Here is a 12,212-nt window from a genome sequence, read left to right as displayed (position 1 = left end):
CAATTAATGACTGCGGTCCCAACTGTGGGCAGTGGAGGACCGGCCATGGAGTTGAACTGTGAGGAGTTGGAGAAAGTACTTGTCGGATCTGACCCCGAGAGGTTTTTTCAAATCGGTTCGGAACTACTGCCCCGGGAGAAGTCAGCACTGATTGCTTTTCTTCGACGGAATGTAGATGTGTTTGCTTGGGACCCCTATGAGGCCCCCGGGGTCGACCCATATTTCATCTGCCACCACCTTAATGTGAACCCGGCTATAACACCTAAGAGGCAGGCTCCTCGACGACCGTCGAAAGAACATACTGACGTCGTAAGGGAAGAGGTCGCAAGATTAAAGAAAGTAGGGGCTATCAAAGAGGTCTTCTATCCCGAATGGTTAGCCAACACGGTAGTGGTAAAAAAGAAGAGCGGGAAACGGCGGGTCTACGTAGACTTCACAGACCTAAACAAGGCTTGCCCAAAGGATCCCTTTCCTATGCCCCGGATAGACCGGTTGGTAGATTCAACTGTCAAACACCCTAGAATGAGTTTTCTAGACGCCTTTCAGGGTTACCACCAGATACCCTTGGCTGCGAAGACCAGGAGAAGACTGCTTTTGTCACCTCAGTTGGGAATTATCACTATAAGGTGATGCCTTTCGGCCTGAAGAATGCCGGGTCAACCTATCAAAGGATGATGACCAGGATGTTTGAACAGCAGATGGGTAAAAGCATTGAAGTGTACATAGACGACATGGTGGTTAAAAGCAAGTTGGTTCCCGACCATATTGAAGACCTCGGCAACGTTTTTCAGATACTAAGAAATTACAAGCCACGACTGAACGCAGCCAAATGTTCATTTGGAGTGGGATCAGGGAAATTCTTGGGTTATATGGTGACTCACAGAGGCATAGAGGCTAACCCTGATTAGATAAGAGCCATCCATAGCTTGCAGCCTCCTCGGAACCCTAAAGAGGTCCAGAAGCTTACCGGTATGATAGCTGCCTTAAACCGTTTCATCTCGCGCTCAGCAGACAGATGTAGGCCATTTTTTCTCCTATTACACAAGTGGAAAGGATTTGAGTGGAATGAGGAGTGCGCTATAGCTTTCCAACAGCTAAAGGAATACCTCGCCCAACCACCAATTATGTCCAGTCCCGATGCCGACGAAGTTTTGTTTGCCTACATCGCAGTAGCCCCACATGCAGTAAGCTTGGTGCTAATCCGAGAAGATAATGGCACACAGCGGCCAGTCTATTACGTTAGCAAATCACTGCAGGAGGCAGAAACCCGTTATCTTCCCCTCGAAAAGGAAATCTTGGCCATCGTACAGGCCACACGAAAGCTTCCCCACTACTTTCAAGCACACATCGTAGTAGTGTTAACTCAGCTCCCTTTAAAGTCCATCTTGCGCAGCGCCGATTACACAAGCAGAATTGCAAAGTGGGGAACGATTCTGGGCGCCTTCGACATTAGATACATGCCACGCACCGCTGTAAAAGGCCAGGTCCTCGCCGACCTAGTGGCAGAATTTGCGGAGCCCACACTAGAAGGAAAAGAGGTGTCGGTATTACTAGGAGCTGATGAGAAGGTGATCAGCACAGTTTCTCCGCGTGGACACACCTTGTGGAAAGCATACATTGATGGCGCAGCGAATCAAAGGGGCTTAGGGTTAGGACTTGTCCTGTTCTCACTTGAAGGGATAATAATAGAGAAGTCATTGAGACTCGGTTTTTCAGCCACGAATAACGAAGCCGAATATGAGGCGCTATTGGAGGGAATGGGGATGATCTGGAAAATGGGGGGGAAATCCGTAGACATGTTCTCGGATTCAAGACTTATTGTGGGGCAGGTAAATGGAGACATGGAGGCGAAGGACGAAAGAATGCAAGAGTATCTAGTTCGGGTTAAGCACCTGTAGACCCATTTTCATCACTTCCGCTTGACGCACGTACCCAGAAGTGGGAACACTCATGCTGATTCTCTCGCGACGTTGGCTACCTCCTCGGCTCAACCCCTACCTCGAGTCATTTTGGTAGAAGAGATCCTCCGTCCACTAACAGAGAAGGCCAATGGGATTGGAATACATAACATCAAGGCAGGACCGAGCTGGATGGACCCTATCGTTCTGTACTTAAAGCACGACACCTTGCCAGATGATAAGGTTGAGGCTGGCAAATCAGGAGAAAAGCTACTCGATTCTGGTTGTCGGAGGACTCCAAGCTTTATAGACGCTCGTTCTCGGGGCTGTATTTGCTGTGTGTGCACCCAGAGGCTGCTGAACTCATCCTGGAAGAGTTACATGAAGGAATTTGCGGAAGTCACATGGGGGGTAGGTCTTTGTCTCACAGAGCCTTAACGCTGGGTTATTGGTGATCGAGCATGCATAAAGAAGCCCTGGATTATGTGAAGAAGTGCGACCAATGCCAGAGATTCGCTCCGAGCATACACCAGCCCGGTGGAGAGCTAAACCCATTGTCCAGTCCCTGGCCATTTGCGCAATGGGGCCTAGATATACTTGGTCCATTCCCCAAGGCAACAGGGAACAGAAAATTTCTTCTCGTCGGCACCAACTACTTCACCAAATGGGTGGAGACTGAGGCGCTGGCAAACATTAGGGACGTCGATGTCAAGAAGTTTCTCTGGAAAAATATAGTCACCAGGTTTGGCACCCCGCACACCCTGGTGTCGGACAACGAGCTCCAGTTTGATAGCAAAGCCTTTAGAAGGTACTACAGTGAGCTAGGAATTGTTAACTGGTACTCCACACCAGCTTACCCCCAGAGTAATGGACAAGCGGAAGCCGTCAATAAAACTATAATGAACGGACTGAAAAAGAGACTAGATGACGCGAAAGGAAGATGGGTAGAGGAGTTAGCCCATGTCTTGTGGACATACCGTACCACGCCTCGTAGGTCCACAGGGGAAACCCCTTTTTCAATGACCTATGGGGCCGAGGCTGTTATTACACTGGAGGTGAACTTCCCAACCCAGAGGACCACCACCTTCTGCCCCGCTACCAATAACAAACTTCTGGAAAAGAGCTTGGACCTCATCGACGAAAGAAGGGAAGGCGTGATGGTCCACCTAGCTAACTATCAGCAAAAGCTCAAGCAAGGTTACGACGCCAAGGTGAAGTCCAGACCATTAGCGCCTGGGGATCTAGTACTGAGGAAGGTCTTAGGCACTGCGAGGAACCCCGCATTGGGAAAGCTCAGACCAAATTGGGAGGGACCGTACCGCATCACTTCTGTAGCCGGCATAGGAGCCTACTTTTTGGAAGACTTGGACGAACGTGTAGTGCCACGCCCTTGGAATGTAAACAACCTAAAAAGGTACTGTTATTAATGAAAGATATAATCTTTGATGCCGTATTGCTGTGCAGTTACTTATGTAAGTGTTAAACAGAATCCAAGTCCTGCATGGCTTCTCGGCCACAGACTTGGGGGAAATTAACCGCGAAGTGATTCTCCCTAAGAGTTAAATAGAACCTAAGTCCTGCATGGCTCTTCGGCCACAGACTTGGGGAAATTAACCGCGAAACGATTCTCTCTAAGTGTTAAATAGAACCCAAGTCCTGCATGGCTCCTCGGCTACAGACTTGGGGGAAATTAACCGCGAAGCGATTCTCTCTAAGTGTTAAACAGAACCCAAGTCTTGCATGGCTTCTCGGCCACAGACTTGGGGGAAATTAACCGCGAAACGATTCTCTCTAAGTGTTAAACAGAACCCAAGTCCTGCATGGCACCTCGGCCACAGACTTGGGGGAAATTAACCGCGAAGCGATTCTCTCTAAGAGTTAAACAGAACCTAAGTCCTGCATGGCACCTCGGCCACAGACTTGGGGGAAATTAACCGTGAAGCGATTCTCTCTAAGTGTTAAACAGAACCCAAGTCCTGCATGGCTTCTCGGCCACAAACTTGGGGGAAATTAACCGCGAAACGATTCTCTCTAAGTGTTAAAAAGAACCCAAGTCCTGCATGGCTCCTCGGCCACAGACTTGGGGGAAATTAACCGCGAAGCGATTCTCTCTAAGTGTTAAACAGAACCCAAGTCCTGCATGACTTCTCGGCCACAGACTTGGGGGAAATTAACCGCGAAACGATTCTCTCTAAGTGTTAAACAGAACCCAAGTCCTGCATGGCTCCTCGGCCACAGACTTGGGGGAAATTAACCGTGAAGCGATTCTCTCTAAGAGTTAAACAGAACCTAAGTCCTGCATGGCTCCTCGGCCATAGACTTGGGGGAAATTAACTTCGTAGCCATTTTTGTCTAATTATGAACTATCATTATTTTCACGAATTCATTCATTTATACTTAACTTTCAACAGTAAATGACAGAACAGACATCCATTCATGATGAAAACAGAAGAGAATAAAACAACGATATCTGAAAGGAAATAACCTTTATCATTCAAACCTAAAAGCGGTTCTGTTCACAAACATTAACAACGCAAAACAGAGCAAAACACGAAAAGTAAAACAAATAAAATCCTACACTACTTTCCTAAGAGCCCTGAGTCGGAGCGGGCTGATCATCTGCTGCTTGGGTCTCCAGGGCAATCTCCTTGGCCTGTGCAAGAATCTCGCTAATACGAAGGCTGTCCTCGGGTGACTTGCCCTGCGCGGCCTGCTCCGTGCCCCCAGCCTCAGGAATAGAGGAGTCTGTTGGAAGAGGATCTTTGGAGGCAACCTCGTCAGGAATCTCGCGTATGTCCTCTGGAAAAAAGATGTTCTCAGCCTTCCTGAGATCAGAATCTACTGGGACAGCTGCCCGATCTAGGGCTACACCCCAGGACGTGGTGATGTATTCCCTGCAGAGGATGGCAACTTCCTCGGCCAGCCTAACCTCAGTATCATGGACTCCACGTTCATATGAGGCCGCCACAGCCTTCTCGGCAGCTTCCTTGGCCAGGCGGGCCTCCTCCTTGGTCCTTGCAAGCTCAGCCTTGAGCGTTGAAACCGCCTGCTGCTCCGCCGTAAGTTTCTCCTCAGATTGGCAGAGCTGTATGCGCAGATCGTCAGCTTGCTTTTCAGCATTCTTAAGGCCGGCTTCCGCACTCGCATGAGCCTTCTTCACCTCCTTTATTTCATTATTCTGGCGATCAAAATCCTGTTTGAGATCGCCAGCGGCCTTCTCGGCGGCAGAGCGGGACTGAGCCTCCCTATGCAAGTCCTCACGAGCCTTCTTGGCCCATTCCTCAGCAACAAAAATTTGTTGAGTGACCTGCGCTCGGAAGGAAATAAAAACCCTATTAAAACATGACGATAAGAGGGTACACAATATAGAGACGAGATAGAAGATTCCACTTACCATGGCCATGTCCCTCTTCAATGACATGAAAAGGTCTGGCTGGCGAGTCTTTCTGAGACCCTCCATATCACGAGGCAAGAGAAGAGGCTGCTGCAGGGCCTCAGCCAAGAATAATGCCTGCCCTCGTTGGGATTCCCATAGGGTCGCATCCCAAGGGATCGGGGCACCGTCTAATTCGATCCGCGGCGACCATGTTCGTTGTTCCCTACGAATGGCCGCCTCGTCTCGGCTGTCAGTGGACCTAGTCCTCTTCTCTCAAGGCTCTTTTGTCTCCTTGCCCTTCTTCTGAGGCCTGGCCTTTTCACGGCCAATCTCTCCCTCCTCCATTTCTTCTACAGGCCTTTTTCGCCTTAAGTTAGGCATAGGCTGCAGCCCCGCGTCCGACGTGGGAGGGAGAGGAGGAGCAGGAGCCTTAGGAGCGGTTTGTTCCTTCGAGACGTCCTTAGAGGACTGCCCCTTGCTCCTGTTAGATAGAAGGGCCCTGAGGCCAGTCCTTGGCTTCAAATTCATTCCTTCTTCTTCAGCCTCTTCGCTGGTATCAACTTGTGCAATGACTAAACCAGTGTCAGGAGCCGCTGAAGCACGGTCTAAATCGTCGTCGGAGTCCAAGAGCTCTACTACCCTGGTCGACACCTCTCCCTCCTCGGTAAATTGGAACTGGTCTATTTGTTCCTCTAAGGATGAATGCGAAGAACCAGCCTCCTCCTCCTGGATAACCACTACGGGAAAGGCACGTTGGGCAGGCAGCTGAACAGGAGGTAAGTCCGTTGAAGCAAGGAACCCTGGTATGGATACGTCAATACGTGCCAATCTTGGACTGCCAGCCCTTATAGCTTGGCCGGCGTCTACCAAGGATCGAGTGAGGGGAACGTAGTCCAAAATCAAAGGAGCCAACCGCAATTGTCCGTCCTCGCTTACGAAAATCTCAGATCTCAGGAGGTAATTTAGAGCCGGGACGTTGACCAAGCTCAGCCGAGGGGATGTCCGCTCCTTGTCTGCAAAGGCCGTTAAAGGGTTTACGTTAGTCCGAGGAGGCATGCAACCAAACCAACAACTTTAAAATTAAAAAAAAAAAAAAAAGAGAAAAAGAAAGAAAGAAAAGGGGGGGGGGGGGGAAGAGCTCAAAACTAGGGTCCTCCCCACGGAATCTAGTTCTATGACACCCCACCTGGCGTTCCCGCCCTAGTCGGACAGTGAATGCTGTCATGCCATGGTCCGGAGACGATCAGATGGTCGTCCTTCAAGCCTTTGCTGGACTTGGGAAGGCAAGATATCAACCTCACTTCATCAGTCCTGGACTTTAAGTAGTATGAGTCGCCGAGCTTATGGCATTCATAGAGATGAACCACGTCGTGCCATGAAAGGCCGAGGTTCATCTGGTTGTTTAAGGCGTCGGCGCACCCCAGGATACGAAACAGGTTCGCGGTGCACTGATGGGGGGCCAATCTATGACCACGTAGGTAGTCCCTAGTTATTCTTCCCATTGGAATCGTCATTCCTCCTTCCACGAAGGCTATCATTGGAATTGCGACCTCCCCTGTTCTCCACTTGAACAAAATTTCCTCTTGGTGGCAATACTCTAGGCCTACCTCCGGAGGAATACGATACTTCGCCCTGAAGCCCGCCATACCGGACGGAGAGTCTACCATTTTTTCAAGCCTACCCATTCCCCTTAATCCTAGACAACACGAAGGGAGTTTGCCTAAAGAAGAGTAACAAAGAAGGAGAAGGTAAATTGCGCGCACTTACGGGTAAGAAACTCGACGGAATCTTCAAGGGAATGACGGCGAAGGTAAGAGCGTGTTGAAGGAGAAGGCGCTGAGACGTTCTGAATACTGGAGTGTTCGTCAAAAGTAAGGAACGGACGCCTTTAAAACCTTATATACTCAGAGGGAGTTGGACAGACATGCTCCCGCCTAGAGCAAATGAAATAATGTCCACCGTTGATCTGATCTCCAGCTGTTGGATTGAAAGAGCGTAAGGCTCCAAAAGCTGCAATTAATCCCCCCCCCCCCTGGGTCATTAAATGCCTGCTGCATTAATGAGGCACGTAAGGGCACACCCCCGCACGGGTGAAGCGGGGATCCACAGCGAACTGTCCAGTAGGTATCAAAATCCCGCATTTCCTCCTCGGATCAAGAAGAAAGAGTCGGAATTTTGAGGGGCTATTGTGGGGGTAAAATTCATCAATCAACAGTGGGCCTTGGTACCCATGTGGAGCCTAGCTATAACAGGAAGTGAAGACATGGCCAGAGGACTTCTAGCCCAACCCTGTTGGGCCGGATCGAGCTTGTTTAAGAGGCGTCCGAGGAGGAGTGTCTCCTCGGATGCACCAAATGGGAGTCTAACGCACACCCTTCACATGGTGGGAAATCGTCCCAAATCGAGGGGAAATGCTAGACGCTCAGGGGGCAACCACAACTACCGTATTAAATGCAAGGAAGCTACTTTTCCAGCCGCATTAATGTAGAAAAGACAGGAGAATAGTATTATCTTGGCCAGTGCAACTCACAGAAAAGGGGGGGTGTCCTATGAGACAGGCACTCAAGTAGAGGCCCAGATGGTTAACCAGTGGAGGGCCATAACCAATTGAAGGGTGCTATATAAGAGAAGAAAATCCCCATGACTAAGGGATCGGAAACTGGAGAGAAAAAAGCAAGGAAAAGAGAGAGAGAGAGAAGTTCTGTAAACAGAGCATAAGATATAGTCCCATGGACTGTTATCCCAGGAAACCTAATGAAACGTCCTCACGTTCAAATGATTGCATGGCTTACTAACAATTACGTTTACTCTGTCAAGACCTAGTTCTACGACCCACTCTCTACAAATTCATTGTTGAGGATCTTTTGGATTAGAATCGCCTGCTTGCTGGGCTCGGGCCCCAAACTCCGCCCTTACAATATATATATATATATATATATATTTCACATACATACATACATACATATATATATATATATATATTTCACATACATTTTACCCAGTGAGGTGATGCTAGTAGCATGTTCTCATTTATTTTTCTTTTATACAAACTCAAGGCCATATATACTTGAGTATCATGTATTCTTTACCCTCTAGGTGATAAGAAAATAAAAAGACTATAAAAATGATAGGAAGTGCAATTTAACCTGTGGATTTAAATCGCTTTATTGGAGCTCAGAGTGAAGACAGGTACCTAGCATCTCCCTTGTCAATTTCATTAAAAATTAAATAGATAAGTGAAAGGTGACATTAAATAGTAAATACATTTTTTTTTTTTTAAGAAGAGTTAATGCTTAAATCACTAATTTCTAGAGAGTAATAATAACTCTACTATAAGTGTTTTTTTACTCTTAGATCTAGCAGTAATTAATGGTTCATAAAAGGTATAACTCTTGTGAAGTTACACCAGGTATAACTTGAACCCATGCATATTTTTTTTTTAAACATCATTATTCTAATGTATATGTTTCTATTTAAGTTTAAATTATATTTTATATTTAAACTCTCCATTAGAATCTTACCATAATTAAACGAAAAAACTATTAATAATTATCATAATTATTTCATTCATATTTAGAAATTAAAAAAAAATTAAGAACTACCGTAATTATAAAAATAAAAGACACAAAAAAAAAAATCATATTTTGTTAAACTAATACATGAATTAATGACTAGTATCAATTTTTTTTTTTTTTTTGAGAAGAACTAGTATCAAAATTGTTGGCTTTGAAATTGAAGGAACAATGATTTGATAAGTTTCTCTAAAATTTTGCTATCAAAGATTTTTTTTTCTAAGAGGACAACAAGTTTTTTTCTTTTGTTTTCTTTTTATGAATAGGAAGGGATAATGGAGTTCGTAATTTTTTTTCATCATCTCTTTTAATTGATTACGTAATGCACCTGTCATAATATAAATGATAGCCCTTGTCAAAAGCATTTGCTATAAAAAGCCGAGGAAGGAAATCTCTATAGAACCAGAACCAAGAGAAGGAAGAAAAAGAAAAATGGAAAAATGCAGAGTGCTGGTTGTAGGGGGAACTGGGTATCTAGGGAAGAGGTTGGTGAAGGCAAGTTTGGCTGAAGGTCATGAGACGTACATCCTAAACAGAGCAGAGATAGGTGTTGATATTGATAAAGTTCAAATGCTTTTGTCATTCAAGGAGCAAGGTGCTCACCTTGTTTCTGGTTCCTTTACCGATCACCAGAGCCTTGTGAAGGCTATCAAATTAGTTGATGTTGTTATCTGTACAATATCTGGAGTTCACATCCGAAGCCACCAAATTCTCCTTCAACTTAAGCTTATCGATGCCATCAAAGAAGCTGGTAATGTAAAGGTATACATATATAATATATATAAATTTTGCAAATCTATATTTTACTTGCCAATCTAAACCAAAACCGAATATTTCGTATCTGTTGTAAAACTGGTGCATTATAAATTTTGTATGTTTTTGTTTGTTCCGATTATTTCAGTTTGTTTGGGCATCCGGCCGAGTGAATAAGATTTTTCTTTTCTCTTCTTTCTTTAAATGTTAGACACATATAAATAATATAAGTTTTATGGGTCCCACTTGTGTTCAATGAAAATTTTCCTTGGATCTTGGACACGTATCCAAACCTTGCCGTGCACGATATAAATTTTTTTTCTCCCCTCCTCGAATAGTCAAATGTTATTGTATCACTGTCACATCTCTTTTCTCTTACTTTTTTTTCTCTCTCAAAGAAAATAAAAAATCTATGTACTTTTCTTGAAATCTTTTGACTTTTCTTATTACTCTTTCCATAACATATAAGCGTCGGTGTTAAAAATTCTATTTATTTTAACATAAAATTTATTTTTTCTATTTTATATAATTACTTATCAAAATATCAAAAACACCTCTATCGATATATTATTTATTATACATTACATTTTATTAAATTATTATTTTTTATCAAAATTTTATTACTCTTTAAAATCATCTCTACTTATGTATATGAGTAATGAAATATTAAAAAATAGATTTACATGTGAATATTAATTGTATATATTTATACAATTACTATAACAATAATCTAAATTTACATAAGTTTATATGAGCTGATGTAAGTTATTTTTAGAGTTGGATATGCAAAATTTACTCTTTACGTTATTATAAATTAACTGACGTCAGTACTCTCTAGATGCCATGGGGCTTAGGATGAGCCTCCTAATTTTTCAAAATTTCCCACTCTCATATATTTTTGGTCTGTGGAGGATGTGTCTCGTGACCTTATTTTCTAATATAACAAAAATTATGGAAGATGTACGTTTGAAGGTCATGTAAATATTTTTGTAATATGTAAGAAAATATCATATGTTAAATAAAATTAAAAACATATTTTATATATATACATATATATATATATATATATATATATATATTCCCTATCTCGATCTCTCAATGACACGAATCTTATTCCTCTTTTTTTTTTAATATCTTTTTTCTATTTTAAATTAATATGGTATAAACATGATAAATATATATTTGATACATCCATACGTATAGGTTTTGTTGGTTTTTCATTAATTAGTTTACATGACAAGTTTTTTTTATAACGTTGGTAGAGATTTTTGCCCTCTGAGTTTGGCACCGACCCTGCTAGAATGGAGGATGCATTAGAACCTGGGAGAGTGACATTTGATGACAAAATGATTGTAAGGAAAGCCATTGAAGATGCTCAAATACCTTTCACATATATTTCCGCAAACTGTTTTGCTGGTTACTTTCTTGGTGGTTTGTGCCAGCCCGGTAAGATCCTTCCTTCAAGAGATTCAGTGGTATTGTTGGGTGACGGAAATAAAAAAGGTATTTCCTTAACAACTTTATTAGTTTTGCATTGTACAGATTGAAGAGAACCATGAAACTAGAGTCATTTTTTTTTCGCACCATAATGTATTTGATTTGAGGATTTTCTATATGTACTCGATTTTTATATTTACCTTTACAAGAATTGCAACATTTTTCGTCTTAACGTGGCAGCAATTTATGTGGAGGAAGATGATATAGCCATGTATACCATCAAAACTATAGATGACCCTCGAACTCTCAACAAGACAGTATATCTAAGGCCACCTAAAAACATTCTATCTCAAAGAGAAGTTGTTGAGATTTGGGAGAAACTAATTGGCAAAGAGTTGCAAAAGTCTTCCATACCCAAGGAAGAGTTTCTAGCTTCCTTGAAAGGTACGATTGATACTGGTTTAATTTCTGAGACAAGTACTGTATTAATGTCTTACTTGGCTCCTAGCTTTATGTTATTTTAATGGAGAGAGAATCCTGTTTTTAAAAAAAAAATTAAAAAGGAAAAAGAAAATGACAAAGTCAAAGAATTGACTGCCTTTAGGGTCAATCACGAAATTGTCATAGAAAAGCCTTGTTAAAAGAAAAAGTAAAAAATAAAATATTCACCGACAGTTTAATTATGTTATTACCGATCTCATTCACTGTTATGAGTTTTAATAAAGGTTGTAAAAATTTATAACTAATTATATATTTATTTCAAAGTTTTTACTGTGTTTATGTTACATGTTTTCTTAAATTCTGATACGGTTTTTTTTTTTCTCAAAAAGGACTAGAGTACGCAGAGCAAGTTGGACTTATACATTACTATCATGTTTGTTACGAGGGATGTCTTACAAATTTCGAGATAGGAAATGATGCAGTAGAAGCTTCTGAGCTTTATCCAGAGATCAAGTATACTACGGTGGAAGAATACATGAAACGCTATTTATAATTAAGTACACATTGTTGTAGCATAATTATAAGTGCCTAATCTATTTTAGGATTGATGGACTTTCATCTATCCTTCTCTTTCTCATTTATTGCTTAGAAAAAAAAAAAAAAAAAAATTGTCCTGTCATGATGAGGTGGACATTTGCCCCCTCAACTTAAATAAGACCAATTTGTTTTCCAATA

The 12,212-nt window shown here is 42.8% G+C and overlaps 1 protein-coding gene across 1 annotated transcript; it reads left to right on the top strand.

The window, feature by feature from the left end:
- The first annotated feature begins 9,232 nt into the window (after positions 1-9,232).
- Positions 9,233-12,212, top strand: LOC126710403 (bifunctional pinoresinol-lariciresinol reductase 2-like). Its single transcript, XM_050410839.1, has 4 exons — positions 9,233-9,608; positions 10,862-11,102; positions 11,277-11,480; positions 11,867-12,212. Exons 1-4 carry the CDS (start codon positions 9,279-9,281, stop codon positions 12,028-12,030), a joined length of 939 nt encoding a protein of 312 aa, XP_050266796.1. The 5' UTR covers positions 9,233-9,278; the 3' UTR covers positions 12,031-12,212.

This window comes from Quercus robur, chromosome 12 (genome assembly GCF_932294415.1).
Source record: "Quercus robur chromosome 12, dhQueRobu3.1, whole genome shotgun sequence".
Classification (NCBI taxonomy): Eukaryota; Viridiplantae; Streptophyta; class Magnoliopsida; order Fagales; family Fagaceae; genus Quercus; species Quercus robur.
Note: the sequence above shows the minus strand (reverse complement) of the source record. Positions and strands in the feature narration are given on the sequence as shown.